The sequence below is a fragment of the Cinclus cinclus genome, chromosome 3, assembly GCF_963662255.1.
Source record: "Cinclus cinclus chromosome 3, bCinCin1.1, whole genome shotgun sequence".
NCBI classification, from domain to species: domain Eukaryota; kingdom Metazoa; phylum Chordata; class Aves; order Passeriformes; family Cinclidae; genus Cinclus; species Cinclus cinclus.
The window spans coordinates 76402367-76419902 of NC_085048.1; the positions used below are offsets into that span (position 1 = coordinate 76402367).

Below are 17536 nucleotides of genomic sequence, written 5' to 3' on the forward strand. Positions count from 1 at the left end.
GCAGGAGTGAGACCTGGGAGAGGGGACTGGAGCTTCATCAGAAAGATTATTTTTTTAATACATGGATGGATGATATACCTTTATCAAATAAAACAACTACAAGCCCAGAAACAGTGTATCAGAGAATCATGATACAATTTAGGTTGCAAGGAACCTCTGAACACCAACCTCCTGCTCTCAGCAGATGCAAGTAGATCATGTTGCTCAGCAACTTGCTGAATATCTCCATCACTTCCCTCAAGAATGCAAACCCAGATTGTGGCACAGGAGTTGTCCTGCCTTATTTTCTGTCTGCAGGGATGGGCATGGCTCCTACCCCTGGGCAGCATAGCAAAGGTGTGGGCGATCATTGCCTTGAGAGTGTTGGGAAGGAGTCCCAGGTGCCAAGGGTAAGAGTGAGATCCTAAAACTGAAGTCAGCTGTGGGTTTGTGCAGCTGGGAGCAGGGCAGAAGGAAGAGAATTTTCCTTGAAGGAGCCGTCTTGAAAAAAAACTAGCCTTAGAGGCCTTTAATGTAATTGCATTCTTGCCCTGTCAGGGGAAGGCCTCCTCCACTGAAAACCAGAGGAAAAGCAGCAAGGTCCTTAGGTGCAACCTTCTGAGCTTGGAAAAACCTTCTGGGAATAGTAGGGAGTAAGTAGGGTTGTCTGTGCAGAGAGGGCACCATTCTTGTACCTCATAAGGAAATAGGTGGTAAGGAAAAGGGGCAAGAACCTGAATTAACAGCTTCACGAGGCTATTTCCACTTTATTTTACATTACATCTGTGAGACTAAGTCTCAAACTAGGAATTACTGATTCTTCAGTGAGTAGAAAATCCCTCTGTAGTCTCAAAGGGAAGCCTTGGCGGGGAAGCAGGATCCCACCAACCAGACTTGCATAGAGCTTGTTTAGAGTTTGCATAACTCTAAACAGCAGGTTGCATCTTCCTTATTTTAATAGAGAGAGGCAACAGTGCCACACTCCCATCCCTGAGGACACACAATTGCTGCCTGCAGGCAGGAATAAGCCCCTCCCTGTCCTCAGCAGCTCCTGGCCCTGCAGGGACAGGGCTGGTGTCTGAGGTGAGAGGAAAGCCAGCTGGAAAGGCTGCCTGGGCTGAGCCCAGGAGGGAGGTCACTGCTGCCTGCTGTGCAGGAGGCGCTGGAACAAGGAGCCATCTTTCTGGCTTAGGGAGGCAGGTGAATCCAGCTCTGCCACTCTCCCAGCTTGCATTACCAGGACACGGTCTGAGTCCAGGATGGTGTTCAGCCTGTGGACAACAAATGCCAAGACACAGGTTGGTGGATGTGAGAAGAAGCTCTGGATACCGCTTCCCCTGCTGTTAAGGGTGGCCCAAGACATGTCCAGCATTAGGAGCTGTGGAGGATCTCCGTCTGCACTCAAGGTCATAGTGCAGTGCAGCTTCCCATAGAGCCTCTGCTCATTGCTGAAATGCAGCACCTCTTAGGAGAGCATCGTGATACCTTCCAGTTGCTGGGCATGGCAGGGCACCAGAAGCGCAGAGTGAAGTTCTGTGGGGGCGAAGCTCAGGGCATGCCTGATTCTGGGGTTGCACAAAATGTCTCCATCCCTGCAGGGGTTAGTGAGTTGCTTTTTCTGCCTCAACATTTCCTCTCCTGCCACCTCCCAAGGACAGTAGAAATTGTGCATCAGCTGTTACTCCCCTGCAGTCTGGCATCTTTGCTTATGCTACCACCACCACTGGATCTGTAGCTGCCAGACAGCCAACCACAGGACCCACTGCACGTACATGTGCCCAGGTCTGCCCAGACTGCCAGCAGAGCAGCAGCCTCTGGCTCTGGATAGGGACGACAGGACAGCAGGAATGTTTTTGCACAGTCATGCACTGTTCAGTGTGAAACTACAGCCCTAAGAAGCTGTAAGTCACAAGAAAGGTACAGCTCAGGATTTGAGCAGGTAAAAGGCATCACAGAGTTCAAGACTCTGGTTACACATTCATCTCCAAGAGAGTGCAGGCTGCAGCACTGGAAATGACTTGGAGGGGCAAGAGACAAGTACAGAGTCACTTCTCATCCTGGATTTCACCCAAAGCTGAACGGCATGGAAAAACATGGATACAAAACAACCCCATCATCACTCTTCTCTTCTAACTGCTCTCCCCCATTGCTCTTCATCCCAGTGGAAAAGGGGCTGGGGCCATCTTCAACTCCGTCTTGCTGCTTTGCCTTTTGCCACACCTTCCTCTGCTGCTTCTCCTCTTTAATTACTCCCCCATCAAAGGTGGCTTCCCCACGCCCAACCCAAATACATCTCAGCCCACAGTGCCCTTGCACTTCTATTCTATTTATGCCTAACATCCCTAGTGTAGGAACCACATTCCCTTCACACCCCTCCTGCTTCCCTCCCACACGATGTATATAACAAGACCCACTTGATTTACTTGCCAGGCCCAGCCCACCCTGCCTGTCATCCATCACTCCCACTCCTGTGCAGCAGGACACCAGCCCCTGCCACCTGCTCATTTGATTTTTATTTTGGTGGTAACCTCTGTGCTTTGAAAACACCCTCCATACAGTTGCATAACCATTCTCCAAATGCTTCTCCACTTGGGAAGAATAAGAGCAGAGAACACCATCCCTTCTCTGCAGTATTCATGTTTTGCCCTCCTCCCTCTGGCTGCAACCATCCACTGATTCTACTCTTAAACTCTCAGATGTGGGGCAATCACTGTTGTCCTGTCCTGCCTAGGCTGTGTCTACCTTACTGGCATAAGGTGCAGGCTGGGACTAAAACTCAGGATTTTGGAAAACAGAACTATTCAGGGGCTGACCGCAGCCCTTTGCTGCTGGCTGTCCTGTACTGCCCTCTACTGAGCCAGGGGACACCTGCTCCTCCACAGTCTCCACATTGCCCCTTCCCCTAGCATAGTTCTCCATTACTCCTCACCCTAATTTGGGAGAACCACAAGGAAAGATTCACCTGCCCTACTCATCCCAGCAGGCAGTGCCTAGGAAGAGAAATCTGTGATACGAGATGGCATTTTGCTCTTTGCTGACACAACTTCTGGGTACATTTTCTCCTTTTCACATCAGTTGTTCCCAGCACCCAGCAGAAAAGGCAAAAGGCAAGGTCCAGCTTTGGCACTTGAAAAACCTTCTCACAGAGACCTCTGTGCTCAGCTTGAGGCCCAGGCATGGCATGTGCAGCCACTTTCTCCCAGTGAGTGGCAGGATGACTTTAGGCACAGAGGTTCTTCCATACCTGTGAGCAATTGTCAAAACAGTTTTGTCAGCGAAGCGCTGGCGGATGGTCTGCTGCAGCAGCTGGTCTGTCTTCTCATCCACACTGGCTGTGGCCTCATCAATGCACAGCACCTGCCAGGGACAGAGAGTGAAGGGAGTGCCCAAGCACCACAGCAGAGACCCCACTCCCTGCCTAGAGACAGCCTGGGAAATTAGCACAGGATATCTGTTCCCATTACACCTCCAAATTACACCTCTGATTCTGCAGCGCTCTCCTCTGCTGCCCCAGACAGCCACCAGCAGCTCCGATGGAGGCAGTGCACTCACCTTGGCCTGCGTCAGGAGGGCTCTGGCCAGACACACCAGCTGCCTCTGTCCCACAGACAGACTCTTTCCCCTCTCTCCCAGATTGCTATCCAGTCCACCTGCAAGAATCAAGATCAGCAGTCATCATCTGCACAGGGCCGCAAACAGCTCCACCAGTCCAAGGTTTTCCCAGTAGCACACAAAATCCCAATTCTGCTCAGGCCTTAGGAACTGGAGCCTTTACACTTAGACACAAGCAACATCTGGCACAGTTTCCTTAAAACTAAGGGTTCTGGCTTATCTCTCAGCTACTTCTCTAAAACCCACTGAGGCCTGGTCTCACCAGCTAAATTCTGCCACCCAATGCATCACCTGCCAGTCCTAAATGTCAGGGAATGCCACTGGGTCCTACTGACCTGTTTCCACACTGGTTCTAGCATGGCCTTGCCTAACCCATTCCCTACTGCATCCACCTCAGCTCCCTGCCTGAGCTAAGGCCTTCTCTCCTCTTGCAGAACCCGCACCCATCAGCTGCTTCTCACTGGTTTCCAACTCACCCATCTGAGTAACAGCATCCCACAGGTGGCACTGCTCCAGCACCTCACGGAGCTCAGCATCCGTCCATTTTCCCTGGGGGTCCAGGTTTTCTCTGACTGAGCCACTGAACAAAAATGGATCCTGCGGGATGATGGCCAGCCTAGATCTGCAAGCAAAAGAAAGCTGAGGGCTCATGGGATGGGTTCCGCAGAAAAGCAAAGATCTGCTATTTCTTTTTTCATGGAGTGTCTTAGTTTGCTACAAATCTTAGAGGCACAGAGACATGGGTCACATATTCAGCCTGACTTCCTTAGCACAACTGTCAAGAAATAACAGGGAGACTCGTAAAAACCTGCCACAATCAGAAAAGAAGATGCCACAATAGTGAGTCCTTTGCTCCTCACTCTTTACTTTGGCATCCAGCCACCATCAGCTACCTTTCACTCTGCTCACCCATACCTCAGCTCCTCCAAGCCCACCAGCTGGCTGTCAACACCATCCAGGAGAATCCGGCCTGATTTCATCTCCACCATACGGAAAAGGGCCAAGAAAAGGGTGGATTTCCCAGATCCTGTGCGACCCACAATCCCCAGCTTCTCTCCAGGGTAAACAGTGAAGCTCACACCATCAAGTGCATTTGGCAAGCCTGCTCTGTATGCCAGGACCACTTGTTGGAACTCTACAAGTCCCTCACTTGGCCAGTCAGTAGAGACCTAAGAGGGATACACAGGTGAGAAAGGGTATGATAATGACAGATTGTCATCTTCGGCATCTTCTCCCCACAGTCCAGGCCCCATCCCTCCCTTTAGATGGTAGCTTGGCTTCTGAGCAGAACCAACATATGGCCCAGTCCCACCTCCAGCCCACCCCTAGGCTTGTTGTTCCATCACAGCTTGTATCTAGCACCCATTCTGCTTCCCTACTCCTTCCCATCACTCTAGCCTTTACCAGTTCCTGCCAGAAATTCATCCTCCCCTGGAGATATACTGGTAAAATATGAGTGATCAAGGTGGTTTCTGGCTTTTTGATCCTTTTTTGATCCCTTTTCTGATCAAGGGTCCTCCACCCATTCACTGTAACCCTGGGCAAGTGCAGGGCAAAGACCCAGAAGATGAGTACTCAGCCAGTACCTAAGAACACATTTGAGCTTTTACCTGGACCAGTTTATCCTGGGGCTCCATGGGTGTGTCTGTGGTGTACTCCTCTGTCCGCTCCACACTCACCATCATGATCTCTGTCTGAGTGAAACTGGCAATGAGGCCTGAGAGCAGGTTTGTGACAGACAGGGCATATGAGAGTGACAAGCCCACAAGTCCTGTGAGGACAAAAGCATAAGCAAGAATGTCGCTGGTAGGGAAGGAGCTGGCATCTTGGTGGGCAGACAAAAAATAATAGAAGGAAAATTTAGGACTCTGGAGTCTGAGTCTGCAACTTGAGGTTGCAGATACACAGGAGCAGAGACAAGAGCTGAAGCACTACACTGTGGGTGACTTGCTAGGGGCAGGAAGCAAGAGCTCTGGATCTTACCCCACTGTAGGAAAATGTGTAGCTCTTGGCTGGGAGAGAAGAAACCCCTTGGGCACAGCCTAGGAGTGGACACAGATCAGTCCCCGGCAGTTTACCTGGATTTCCCAGCTGCTTCTGGTGCTGGATGATGGCAATCCCTGCAATAGCAGTAACCACAGCAACCCCAATCATCTGCAAGCGGATGTCCAGCCACTCCATCACTGTGTTGCTGGCAAAGAGGCAGCGCTGGTTCTGCTCCAGACGCAGCTGATTCTCTAACTCAAACCTGTCAGGCACACAATAGAGGTTTGCACTACTCTAATTCCACTCCTGCTGCCCCAGACTAAGGGCATTCCATCCATCCTATAACCAGCCCCACAAGAGGAAGGCCTTGGCCTATAAATCCAAAGCTCTGCTCACCTCTTTGCTGCCCGCATGGCTCTGATAGTGCTCAGTCCTGAGAGGGTCTCTGAGAAGTGGGTGTAAATGGGAGACAGGGTGACACTGTAGAGGCGCTTCAGCTCCCGGGATGTGAATCGGTAATAGCGCTGAATGAAGAAGTAGACTACAGCCAGAGGGAGCAAGACCAGGCCAATCCAAGGGAGGCCATAGGTCATTATCACCACCATGCCCAAGAGCCCGTAGATGTTGGCTAGGAAGATGTTGAGTATAAATGGCAGGTTGTCATCCACACAGTATATGTCTGAGGAGAAGCGGTTCAGGATCCGGCCTATTGGTGTGGTGTCAAAGAAGGTGACTGTGGCCTGTCAGTAAGGGAACCAGACAGTAAGAGCCAGTCAGCTGTGGTGAGATCCAATCACAGAACAGTGTGCAGGAGAGGAGCACCAAGGGGAGCAGATAAGGCCACAAGGCGGTGGCCACCACAACCCACTTCCTTGCCTCAGCCTCCAAAGCCAGCATCCACTAGCAGCCAAACAACTCACGTTGTTTGCATGGTAAAAAGAAGTACTCCTTCTATATAGAACGGCTGACAGCTACTGAGAAAACAGGCACTCAAACACCATGATGGCCTAACAGTAGTGAGGCAAATCTAGCTTCTAATCCAAACTTCCAATCTCACTATCCTAACTCTAGCCTGAGGAACCAAGGAAGCCAAAAACATGAACAAAGTTAACTGACATGTGCCAGATCAGCCCTAGATCTTGCTTAATGACTCCTTCCAATCTCATCTAAACCTGAACTCCTGTAAAAGCTACTTTGACTTGACTGGCCTCATTTGGCTACACATCTAAGCCTAATGAGTGAATAGATGCAGGTGGGAGCCATAAATCATCCTTCCATGGAATGAATAGGACTCATTTTGAACCCCAACTCACTGGCCCCTTGTGCTGGTTGTGGTGCAGCCCTTCTTTGAATACCATCCTACCAGCCAGTACAAATAGAAACCTTAATTGATCTCCCACACCCTTACTCCCAGCTATGAGAAGAATGTCAGCTTGCTCTGGACTTTATGCCCATTACCTTTAGAATCCTTTGCAGCAGTCGGTCATGAATGACACTAGCAGCACGGACAGCGCCAAAAGCAAAAAGGAACGCCCGAATGATGGTGAAGAGGGAGTTGGCCCCTGCAATACTCCCATAAACTATCAGGTAGAAATTCACATCCTCTGAGCCATTGTGAGGGGCTGGGGTCTTGACCAAATCTTGAATGGGGGAACTGGAAAAAAGGAGGAGGATTATGAATCTGCCAACATCCTCCTGATATGTGAGTAAACTCACAGACAGGGCACAAGAACCCAAGAGCATATTCCAGGAGAAATCAGGATACTTTAGCCTGATACTCCTGTTACACCCCTTTGGCATGCTGGGACAAATACCCTGATTACAATGCAGCTAGATGGTCTTCCATCAGCCCCAAACAGAAGCCTTTTGTTTGGGCACATCATCAGGTCAGGGGTTTTGATTCTCTTTGTCAAAGCAGCCACACACATCCCCTGAAGTGAAATAGTCAATTTATCTATGCCTGCCCTCCAGGATCTTCACAGGAAATGCACTTAAGGACATTTCCAGCTTCCTTTGGCACCTCTGGGCCATATTCACTTACAAAAGCCCAGCAGTGGAGAAGAGAAGCAGCTCTGGGGAAGGCAGGGAAACTGAGCAGGCCATCACAGAGGTATTTGCTGTCTGGGATATGCTGGAGATCCAGTATGACAGCCACCAATCCGAGATATTTCTGGATGCTACAGAGAAAGACAGACAACGGAAAGAGAATTTCTGCTTTTGAATCAGCAAATATAAAGTAGACAAGCTGAAGGGGAAGCTGCTGGATAATTTTAGCATAGTCTTGCTGCCCAGTATAGTCTCTCCCCTGTTAGTAGTAGAGCAGGAGCAAGGGGCCTTGAGCTGCAGCAGTGACAGAGCACTGCTACAGAGGTACAGTAATGCAAATGCAGCATTAAGATGCCAGGTACAGTTCCCACATGTACCTCCTCCCTACTAGGGTAGCTCTTTGAGCTACTTTAATTTGGGGAAAAGTGGTCTTCCTGCTACAGGGAGAGTGTTTAAAGCCCTGGTGTCTTTTCTTCTGGACTCCATGCAACCAGGGAATGAGACAAGAGGAGAGGAGTGTCTAAAGAGAGATGTGCTGCTGGGTCACTGCCTCACCTTGCATCAGGAACAGTGAGAAGAGGATTGATATTGCCAAGCAGCTACCCATTGCCATCCAATAGGCCTTGTACACCTCAAAAGCCACTGCCCCTTCTTTTTTCTCTTCCTCCTTGTGGATGAGATTACTGTTTTGGGTTGGTTCTTCTGCCTCTGTCTTTATGGCCTCTTCCTGTCCTTGTTCATTAGGGGCTGTGGAAATGGATGCAAAAGCAAAGGTTAGTCCAGTGTTAAATTCTTCCTGCAGCTGTACCTAACTGAACAGAGCAAGTCTGAACTACGAGGGACACTTTTTTTCCCCCACTTTCAAGACAAGTGCACCAACCCTGGCATTTCTTCATCCAAAACTGGACTGCAAGTGAAACAGGTTCAAATACTGCTCCAGACCAATACCCAATGATACATGGGCCTCCTGTCCTTCTGTGCATACATCACCCACATATCAGCACTGCCACAGCAGAAAAAGATGATGGGAGTTCTGCTCTAAGGCCAGCAGCCATCAGGCACAGGTTCTTACTGGACGGTCAGCTGCACTCCCCCAGCTACCCTTAAGTTCATCAGGAACAGACCTTTATCCTTATGCCCCTTGTTTGTATCCTTGAATTTGGGGAAGGCTTCAACAAGCGGCAGGATATCAGCTGGTGTGCCTGAGAAGAGACATGGAAATTCTTCAGCATCTGTGAGGAACAGGTGACAACTTTCCACCTTCCCACTGCCTCTTGCTCTGAAATGACCCAGTTTTGTTCTCTCATAACATTCCCTACATTATACAGCAACTGTAACCTTGAAGGCTCCACTCCATTCAACCTGTTACATCCCTCTGCTTCATCAGCTCCCCACATCTAGGGCTGTCCTGTTTTATCTGCACATCTGCACATTCTCTTCCACTCCAACTTTGCCCATATGCAATGTTCTCAGTGTCCTCTTTTATCACTGGGTTCCCACTAGTTAATCTAATTCCCTCAAGCCACTCCAAGACAAAGGCACAAGTGAATGCCTGAGAAAACAGACAGTGTACCTGTCTTAACTATCCTGCCATTGTCCATCAGCAACAAGGCATCAGCCTTCTCCAGAAACTCTGTCCTGTGAGTGCAAAGGACCCTGGTCTTATGTTTGAGAGCTCCAAAAATGCATTTCCGCATAATATGGTTGGCTACATCTGCATCAACAGCAGCCAGGGGATCATCAAGGAGGTAAAGTTCTTTCTCCTGGGAGGGAGACAAAAGAAAAAAGGATACAGCTGCTGGCCCTGCTGGAGCAGGCAGCGCTGTAGAGAACAGTCCAAGTGTTTCCATGTGGCATCATCTTTAGGCCAGCACAGTATGCTTTAAAGACATGCTGCCAGAGCTCACTGTACAGCTGAGTGCTTCCAACCTCTTTATATTTGACTTGGCATGATCTGCTACACAGTAACTCCTTTGTTATTTACCTGGTAAATGGCTCTGGCAAGGGCTATTCGAGCCTTCTGTCCCCCACTGAGTGTCACACCATTTTCACCCACCTCTGTCTGGTCACCTGCTGGTAAAATCTGAAATATTCAAGAAAATAATTTAGAAAGGGACAGGAAACTTCTGGGGACCCAAACCCAGGACACAGGGGCCCCTCTGCAATCTCTGGCAGTAATTTCTAAAGCTGACACCTTACTAACAATTAAACAATGCAACAGTCTATACAGTGGTTCTACAGACAACTGGCAAGCTTTATTTATGCAATGAAAATCTCTTGCACTCCAGAATAGGGTGGTCACATCTGAACTACCCATTGAGAGCAACTTCTGGTCCAAGGTAATTTCACACAGCAATTTTCTGTGAGAACAAGAGCTCTGTGTGCATCAAAATTATGTCAGGGTCCTTCCAAACAGTGTGGCGATAAAAATTACCAAATTTCAGTATCTGGAAATAAGTCTCCTCTTGGTTTGGTAGCATAGGTTTATTCTACTAAATCTCAAATAAAAATCTTGCCTTTACAGAGTATTCATAGCTCCAAGCAAAACAAACAGAAGCGGCTAAAGCTTGTCACTTCAGAAAATCAGGCATAAGCTTATAAACCGGGAGAAGGCTAGCTTCCTACCATATATACAGCCAGGTTTACTGGCTAATACAGTCATAAACCTCAAATTTAGAATGTATGTCAGGAGCACTGACTTAGCCCTTCCAAATCCCAAAGAAGTTGCTTCTGATCCCCCTCTCCAAAAAAAAGCATCAGGTGCTGATAGATTCTGCCTGTAAAACCCAACAGTAATCAGGTCTGCAAGAACAACTCCTTTCCTCAAGATGAAGAGCTTTTGGCTCAGCAGCAGAAGAAATCATCCAAAGTACTACAAGAGTGACTTCACACCTTAAAAATGTATGGGCATACCAGGAATGGTGTGGGGTTGGTGATCAGAGCAACACTGTGTGATGGGACATTAGAAAAGCAGTCCACACCCTGAAAGAATAAAGACTGATCCTCGTGAGGCTCAGGATGGATGTAAAAGCCCACCAAGAAGGCCCAGGCAGGTTTACAGTCTAGGCACTCACTTTTAGGTCCTCAGAGAGGGCACAGGCCTCCAGCACCTCCTCGTACAGCCCGGCATCATATTCTCGCCCAAAAAGGATGTTTTCACGGACAGTGGTAAACTGTATCCAAGGCTCCTGTGTGGCCAGACCAAATCCTTGCTCCAGGTCACAAACATACACTTGTCCACCTTGTCTGCAAGCATAACAGAAGTGAGTACAGAGGGCAACAAAGAAAAACTGCTGACAGATCAAAATTACCTACAAGTCACACTGGACAGTTCCCACATGCCGTGGTATGGAAGGACCAGGCAGGAAAAAGTCTTTAGGCTACTTACTTAATGAGCTCTCCAGTGATGGCTGCAAGCAGAGAGCTTTTGCCAGAGCCAACCTTCCCAACAACCCCCAGGAGCGCTCCCTGCAAAGGGAAATGAAAAGAAGCAACCTGATGTGCTAAAACAGGGTAGCTTGTCCAGATTTCTTGAGCCACTCATAGCCTGTAAGTAGGCTGGCTGCTAGGATCAGCTCACACATCCAGCAGCACAGTCTGGTAAACCAGACTCCTGATATGACAGGACACAGATTTGCAAGGAGTGTAAACTCCAGAGCCTTGCTCTGTTCCCTGTCCTGTTGTCTCCTGCAGCAATAGTAGAAATCAGAGAGAAGTAGTTCATCTCCCGTCAGTAAACTGTGGATGTTGTCTAGCACTTCTCAGCTCTGAGATGTAATATGCATCCTGTGCCTTTTGACTAAGAGAAGATTTTGATGCACAGCTCCTAAACTGAGGAGAACATGCCACCTCTGCTCCATTATTTCTAGTTTCCAGTATTTTTTCTCTAGTACCATTTTTCTGTGTTACCTCCCATGTCCTTGCTCACCTTTTTCACTGACAGGTTCTCAATGTGCAGTTGCAGAGTGCCTGTGGATGAGGGCTGCCTGGTGCTTTCCTCCTCAACTGGCACCCAGGAGAAGGCTGCATAGTGCATCTCCATGGCAGTAGTAGTATCTGAAGGACTATCTACAGGTGAAAAGTGGAACAGCAAAGCACTGTTATGGGAAGACCAGAAAATTAAAGGCCCCTGGCATCACAAATACCATCAGGTTTGTTCCCAAATGCAGAGACCATGGATGGGCACTTCATGATGCCCTTAACCCAACCACAGAATGAGACTCTTGTCTACTGAGTTGCCCTTAAACTTATACATCCCTTCTTCCAACCCTCCTGTCTCCAGCTCACACCAGATGCACATGGCTGTCAGGGAGACACTGTAAGGATATAACATGGTTTTATTATTGCTGAAGGTAAAAGAAAAGTAGGGACCTGGCCTAAGGCAATGAAAGAAGGAAAGGGAGCTAATATGGCTCAGGAGAGGGGCAGCCACTTAAGTTTCTTGATGGCTTCAGCTTCAGAAGAGCTTTAGTCAAAGGACAGAGAGAGCTGCTTGTTCTACTGGGACACTAATGGCTCTGTGAGGACAAGCAGTGGCTTATGGTTGGTAAAGTGGAATATTATAGCCTTGTCTCCTGCTTTCCACAGAAATTAAGAGAAGCTAAGTGTATCCACTCTGCCTCTACCCAACTGAACATCTTGAATAACAGGGTGACAGCCAGCTGCTCTCTAGTACTGCCCCTGGGCCTTGCACCTCAGTTCTCTGCTCTGAATGCCTGCTGACCAGAGTCTCAGGCCTGGCAGATTCCTTAACCATTACCTAGGGCATAATATGCTTCCAGGTCCTGGTCCATGAGTTCAAAGAATTGCTGGATTCGATCCAGGGAAACTTTGGCCTCCAAGATCGCATTCAACACCCAAGGGAAGCCGTTGAGGGGTAGAATAAGCATCCCAACAAGGGCCAATGCTGTGAACACCTGCGTGGGTAAGCAAACAGCCATGAGCCGGAGCAGTACTTCCCTTGTATCCTCCGAACAGCTTCACCAGTGAGAGCCTGAAGAGCTGTGGAGAGACATGGGCTGGGTTCATTTCCCAGAGAGGATGCCTCAGGACTTCAGTTCCACTGTGGACTGTGTTCTGCCCAGGACATGTTTGGAGCTCTCCCTACTACCTACTCACCTTTGTGGCAGTGAGCTGGTGACCCAACAGGACATAGGTGACGAAGATGGCGATGGAGACAACAACAGGCACTGCTGCCCACATGTACACGCACAAAGCATCCAGGTAACTGACGGCCCGCACCTTCTGCAGCTCCTTAGCCCGGCAGGCATTTATCCTGCTGCTGAAATGCTTCTCCCAGGCATAAAACTTGACCACACGAATGCCATATAGGAATTCTGTCATTAGCTGTAGGCAACGAGGAAAAGAACATTAGGCAAACAGTGTCCAGGCAGCCTGGGCTGTGCCTGGGTGTGCAGTTGTCTCCTGCTAAGGGTCAGGCTAGAGATGTTAGGAACCATTTATTGCTAACAAAGACAAGTGACAACTACCGGAAACTGTGCTCATTCACCCCACCAGCTTCTTCAGCCACCCATGCTGTGTCCAACTCAGGAAAACTGAAAATATGAAAATATGATACTAATTTCCAAGTGAAATATGAACAAGGCAGGTGAAGGGATGTGTGGAATTGCTAGCTCCAGCCTGGACACTATTTACTTGTGGGGACCTGACAGTGCCTTGAAATAACACCCGGCTCTCAGGCCTGGTCCTGCCCTGACACAGCTAGTCTGTATCCAGAGCCAGACAGGTTAATTTCCAGAACTCTGGTGTCCCTGTAGGATGCAGTCTCCTCATTTCTGCTCTCAGGTCAGCAGATGTAGAGCAAGCTGACTGTTCCTCTGCCCAGTATTAAAGAAAACTAACAAGAGAGACTTTATTCAGCAAACCAGTCATACAACAGTTGGAGAAAGTTCAGCATAATGAGATACAACTCTAAAGGTTCATGATTTTATGGGTGGTGGTGAAACTACATCACCCTGAAACATTTTTGACCTAAGTGTGTGTGTGTGTGTGCATGTGTGTGCGTTTTTGCCCCTTATGGCATTTTTCTCAACAGCTGCAATTCAATTAATCTGCCTTGGATCATGACTAGTGGCCAAGAAGCCAACATTCGGGGACAAACAAGGAAAAACTACAAACCCAGAGAGATACCGATGCCCCTCACCTTGACTCGTGTGTCCTTGTGTTTCAGCATCTTCTCATTGTTTGCCATGATGCGGTTAGCTATGATCTTGTTGATGGGCACGAGGAGCAGAGCCAGGGCCATGCCTCCCAGAAAGGCTACCCCCACTTGCTGGTGGAGGAGGTAGAGGGTAATGGCAAGCTGGACAGGCAGGCTCCACAGCTCGTGGAAGCTGCGGCAGAAGTTGACCAACCTATTGGTGTCCGTGCTCATGAAGTTGACAATTTCCCCCACAGTGAAGCGGGCAAGGCTGGTGCTGCTGACACGCAGAGCCTTGCGGTAGATGGCAGAGATGACGGCGGCCCGCACCATCAGCGCCATCTTGTTCATCTCGTAGCTGAACTGGTTCCGCAAGAGAGCACCCAGGAAGGAGCCAGCAAAGAGCCCGAGGGCATACAGAACCCCATGGCTCAGGGGCTCCTGCCGTGACTCCATGAAGTTCACCAGCAAGTTCAGAAGCAGAGGACCTGAAAAATCCAGCAGACTGCCAGACAGCTTGAGAAGTCCTAGGGTGTAGAAACGAAGCCCAAAGGCTGCATGCAGGACTGACACGAGGCGCACAGCTTTTTGGGCATGGTGTGGGCTGTCTGGAGCATCATTATTCCCATTACCTCCAGCAATGATTGGGCTGGTAAGAGACACCGTCTCCTCCTCTGCTTGGTGAAGAGCTGCCTTCTTCTGCCAGCAAGAGTAGAACCGGCCACAGACCCTGGCAGCCTGGAGCTGGCGAGGAAGCACATAGACATCCTGTGGCTGGTTCAGCTTCTGCTGGTAGCCAAGCTTCATAAGGGGGTTCATCCAGGTGTAAAAGAAGCGTGAGAGCCAGCTCTCACCATCTTCTGCCACTCTCTGCTGGCCAGGCACTGGGATCCCTGGCTCTGAGATGGGCTGGTCTTGTTGCCAGGAGCGATTGATGGAGAGGAAGTCTTGCCTGCCAGCAGTGGGGAAGAGGTAGCTGATCACATAGGCAAGCAGAGAGGCCAGCTGCAGACAGAGAATGGCAAACCTGCAGGAGACCCCGGGGTGGGAAGGGGACCAAGCTGTCCCACTCTGGCAGTACCACACTAGTGTGATGATGAAGGAAGGTAGGGGTAGGAGAGTGAGGAGAGCCAGGACTGCAGGGCCCCTGCTGAAGCCATGAATCGACCTGCAGAGCATGAGAAGAGCAAAGCCATGCACCAGCCATGTCAGTGCAGCGGTGCCATTGGCCAGCACTTCCAGGTACACAGGGCCTAGCTCCTGCTGGGAAATGGTGGCTGGGATGGTGTCAGCAAAGAATAGGCCAGCAAGTACAAAGGAGGTCGCAATTCTCCATCCCCAGCTTGGCCTGCAAGGCACACCGGAGCCAGACCTTGAGGAGGAGGACAGAGCAGTGAAATAAATTACAGTTGAAATTCCACTACCTCTCAGTCAGTACTGCCCTTTCTTCCTCTCTTCTCCTCCATGTTTATACATCCACTCCTACTTAACTGTCCGGATATACCTCCCTAGATCTGTAACTTTTTCTGACTGTAGGCATTAAACTACACCAGGGCAATATAGCCCACTCTTTGGTCAATACCAGAGATTTAGATGCTACCAAAGAAAAGCATTTCTTTACAGAAATTTGTTTGCAAACTATGATACTTTGCGGTCAAATTAGACTCCAGGATTAACAGCAAAAAAAAAGTATATTTAACCTCTAACACAAATCTTGGATTACAAAATTCTCTGTGTCACATCTCTGATCCTTGATTTCCTTGTCTGTGGGATATTTTTTCTAAAATCATTATCTTTATCACTGTTAGTTTCAGTGATGCTGTGCTTGTGAAGTCTATCATCTATTGCCCATCAAAATACTTCATTATCACTAGATTCTTTGTGGCCTTTCAGTATCAGTGAATGTTGTCATGCTTACAAATTTCAAAAGAAGGTAAACAGAAAAACAATTTTTCATTTCCTCTGAACTCCTTACTGTCTTATATACATCTTCTATGCCACCTTGGATTTATATCCTCTCCCAGAGTGCTCCCTGTTTCCCCAGTCCTCATTCACTGAAAAAGTTTTTAATTACTTCCTGTGATTTTATGCCCATAATCCCCTCTTTTTTTTATGGATTCCTTTCAGTACACTGAATTAAGATGGATGCTGACAAATATAAGCATTATATTATTTTGTCCTTCCCTAATTATATATTCAGCACATGATAGCGAGATACAATTTCCAGCCTTCCCACCCACCTCCAGTCCTGCACAATAATCAAGAGCCAGACAAGTCAGTTGTCATACCTCGGAGTGCCAAGGAAGCAGGCACTGACCACTGCAAGTATCACATGAGGAATCACATTTAATGTCAGCTGGTTAAAGCAATGGCCAATGCTGCCATGAATCCACACAGGGAGTGGATCTTCTGGGCTGGTCCCACACAAACTAGCCAGGATGTTCTCCATCCTTTGCTGGTAATTCAGTGTGAGAGACAGGATGTCCTAGGGTAAAGAAAAAGCAGCATGAGGTAAAAAAACATAAAAACTACAGCCCCAGTCCAAGATGGAGTGATGAGTAATTAACATAGAGCTAGAAGCAAGTTCCTGGGTCATAGTCCAAGCCTATTGGACTAGTCCAAGCTATTGTTCACTCACAATCATAATCTACTTCATAAAATGATCAAACTACATCTTAAAATAAATTATATTGTTTATTCCCTTAAGTCACCCCAGGACTGCAATGCCTTGTGAAGTTTTCTTATTTCCAGGTTGATCTTTTTTCCCCCCACGGCGAGTTTATCCGCTCTAAGTAGCATGAGGAAGTACCTTCCTTTCTATGGATCGGTATGAAAAATATTTTGAGTTGCTTAAGCAATAACCTATTCATTCTATCTCCATGTTCACAACGCTTCCCACCACGGTACTCCTTAAGGCAGCGTGTAACATGAAACACCCCCGGGACGGCAGGGGAGGGTGCTGGTGTCCATCCTGGCAAGCAGGCGGTACCTCTAAGCGACACAGGACTGTCGAACCAGCCCCCTCTGCGTGCCTCGCGGACTGAAGCACACCTGGGCAGGCGTCGGCTTTATAAGGATTTCTGCTCCTACCAGCCCATCCCATCTGCAGCCCGGGGCCGGCTGAGCGCCACGGGCTGAGCGCCGCGCCGAGCTCGGCACTCAGGCGGGGGCACTGCAGCACAGCGGCTGCGACCCCGCCACAGCGGCTCCAGCGCAGGCCTGGACCGGCGCCAGCTCGGGCACCTCCCCTTCGTGCCGGGGGCGGGCTCTGCGGCCAACACGTTCCCGGAGCCGGGCGGGCTCCCCCCGGGTGCCCCGCCGCCCCCCGCCCCGGTACCTCGGCTCCCCGGCGGCGCGGGGCCCGCGCGCCCCTGGCGGCCCGGAGGGCGCGGCGCAGCCCGAGGGGGATCCGGGCCCGAGCCACAGGACGGGCTGAGACGCGAGAGTCAAGCAATGCAGCAGGCACAGCCCGCTCAGACTTCTACCTTCCGGTTAAAAAGTATAAATTACCCAGGCTAAAAACCAGGCTCCAGCCGTGAACAAGGGTGATTTCCCTCAAAATTCCTCTAGTTCTGTCCCGGTGATCTTATCCGTCCCCTCCTTCTCCTATGATTTTTGGCTCACAGCACCGGATGCACATTACAGATTTGCAGTGTCACCGTGTAAACCAACACAGGCATATTTATGAAGCACTGTGATATGCAAACATCTGCAGGTATAGCCCAGGTAGTGTTTACAGGTATAAATGTACTT

The 17536-nt window shown here is 49.3% G+C and overlaps 1 protein-coding gene across 1 annotated transcript; it reads right to left on the reverse strand.

The window, feature by feature from the left end:
* Positions 1–1061: 1061 nt before the first annotated feature.
* Positions 1062–16247, reverse strand: ABCC10 (ATP binding cassette subfamily C member 10). Its single transcript, XM_062489182.1, has 21 exons — positions 16072–16247; positions 13787–15155; positions 12742–12969; positions 12383–12539; positions 11552–11691; positions 11012–11091; positions 10698–10869; positions 9608–9706; positions 9197–9386; positions 8748–8825; positions 8179–8370; positions 7619–7754; positions 7036–7231; positions 5974–6317; positions 5670–5839; positions 5202–5362; positions 4507–4760; positions 4068–4213; positions 3532–3629; positions 3224–3336; positions 1062–1250 (listed from the first exon to the last, which is right to left on the reverse strand). Exons 1-21 carry the CDS (start codon positions 16230–16232, stop codon positions 1115–1117), a joined length of 4620 nt encoding a protein of 1539 aa, XP_062345166.1. The 5' UTR covers positions 16233–16247; the 3' UTR covers positions 1062–1114.
* Between the last annotated feature and the right edge of the window lie 1289 nt (positions 16248–17536).

What these genes read in the sequence shown, in the direction of transcription:
- ABCC10 (XM_062489182.1), bottom strand. Translation starts at nt 16,232, where the DNA reads ATGGAGAACATCCTGGCTAGTTTGTGTGGGACCAGCCCAGAAGATCCA. An exon ending in ACCAGCTCACTGCCACAAAG is followed by an intron (nt 12,540 to 12,741) that starts GTGAGTAGGTAG and finishes TTACCCACGCAG; the next exon opens with GTGTTCACAGCATTGGCCCT. An exon ending in GGAAGCATATTATGCCCTAG is followed by an intron (nt 11,692 to 12,382) that starts GTAATGGTTAAG and finishes TTTCACCTGTAG; the next exon opens with ATAGTCCTTCAGATACTACT.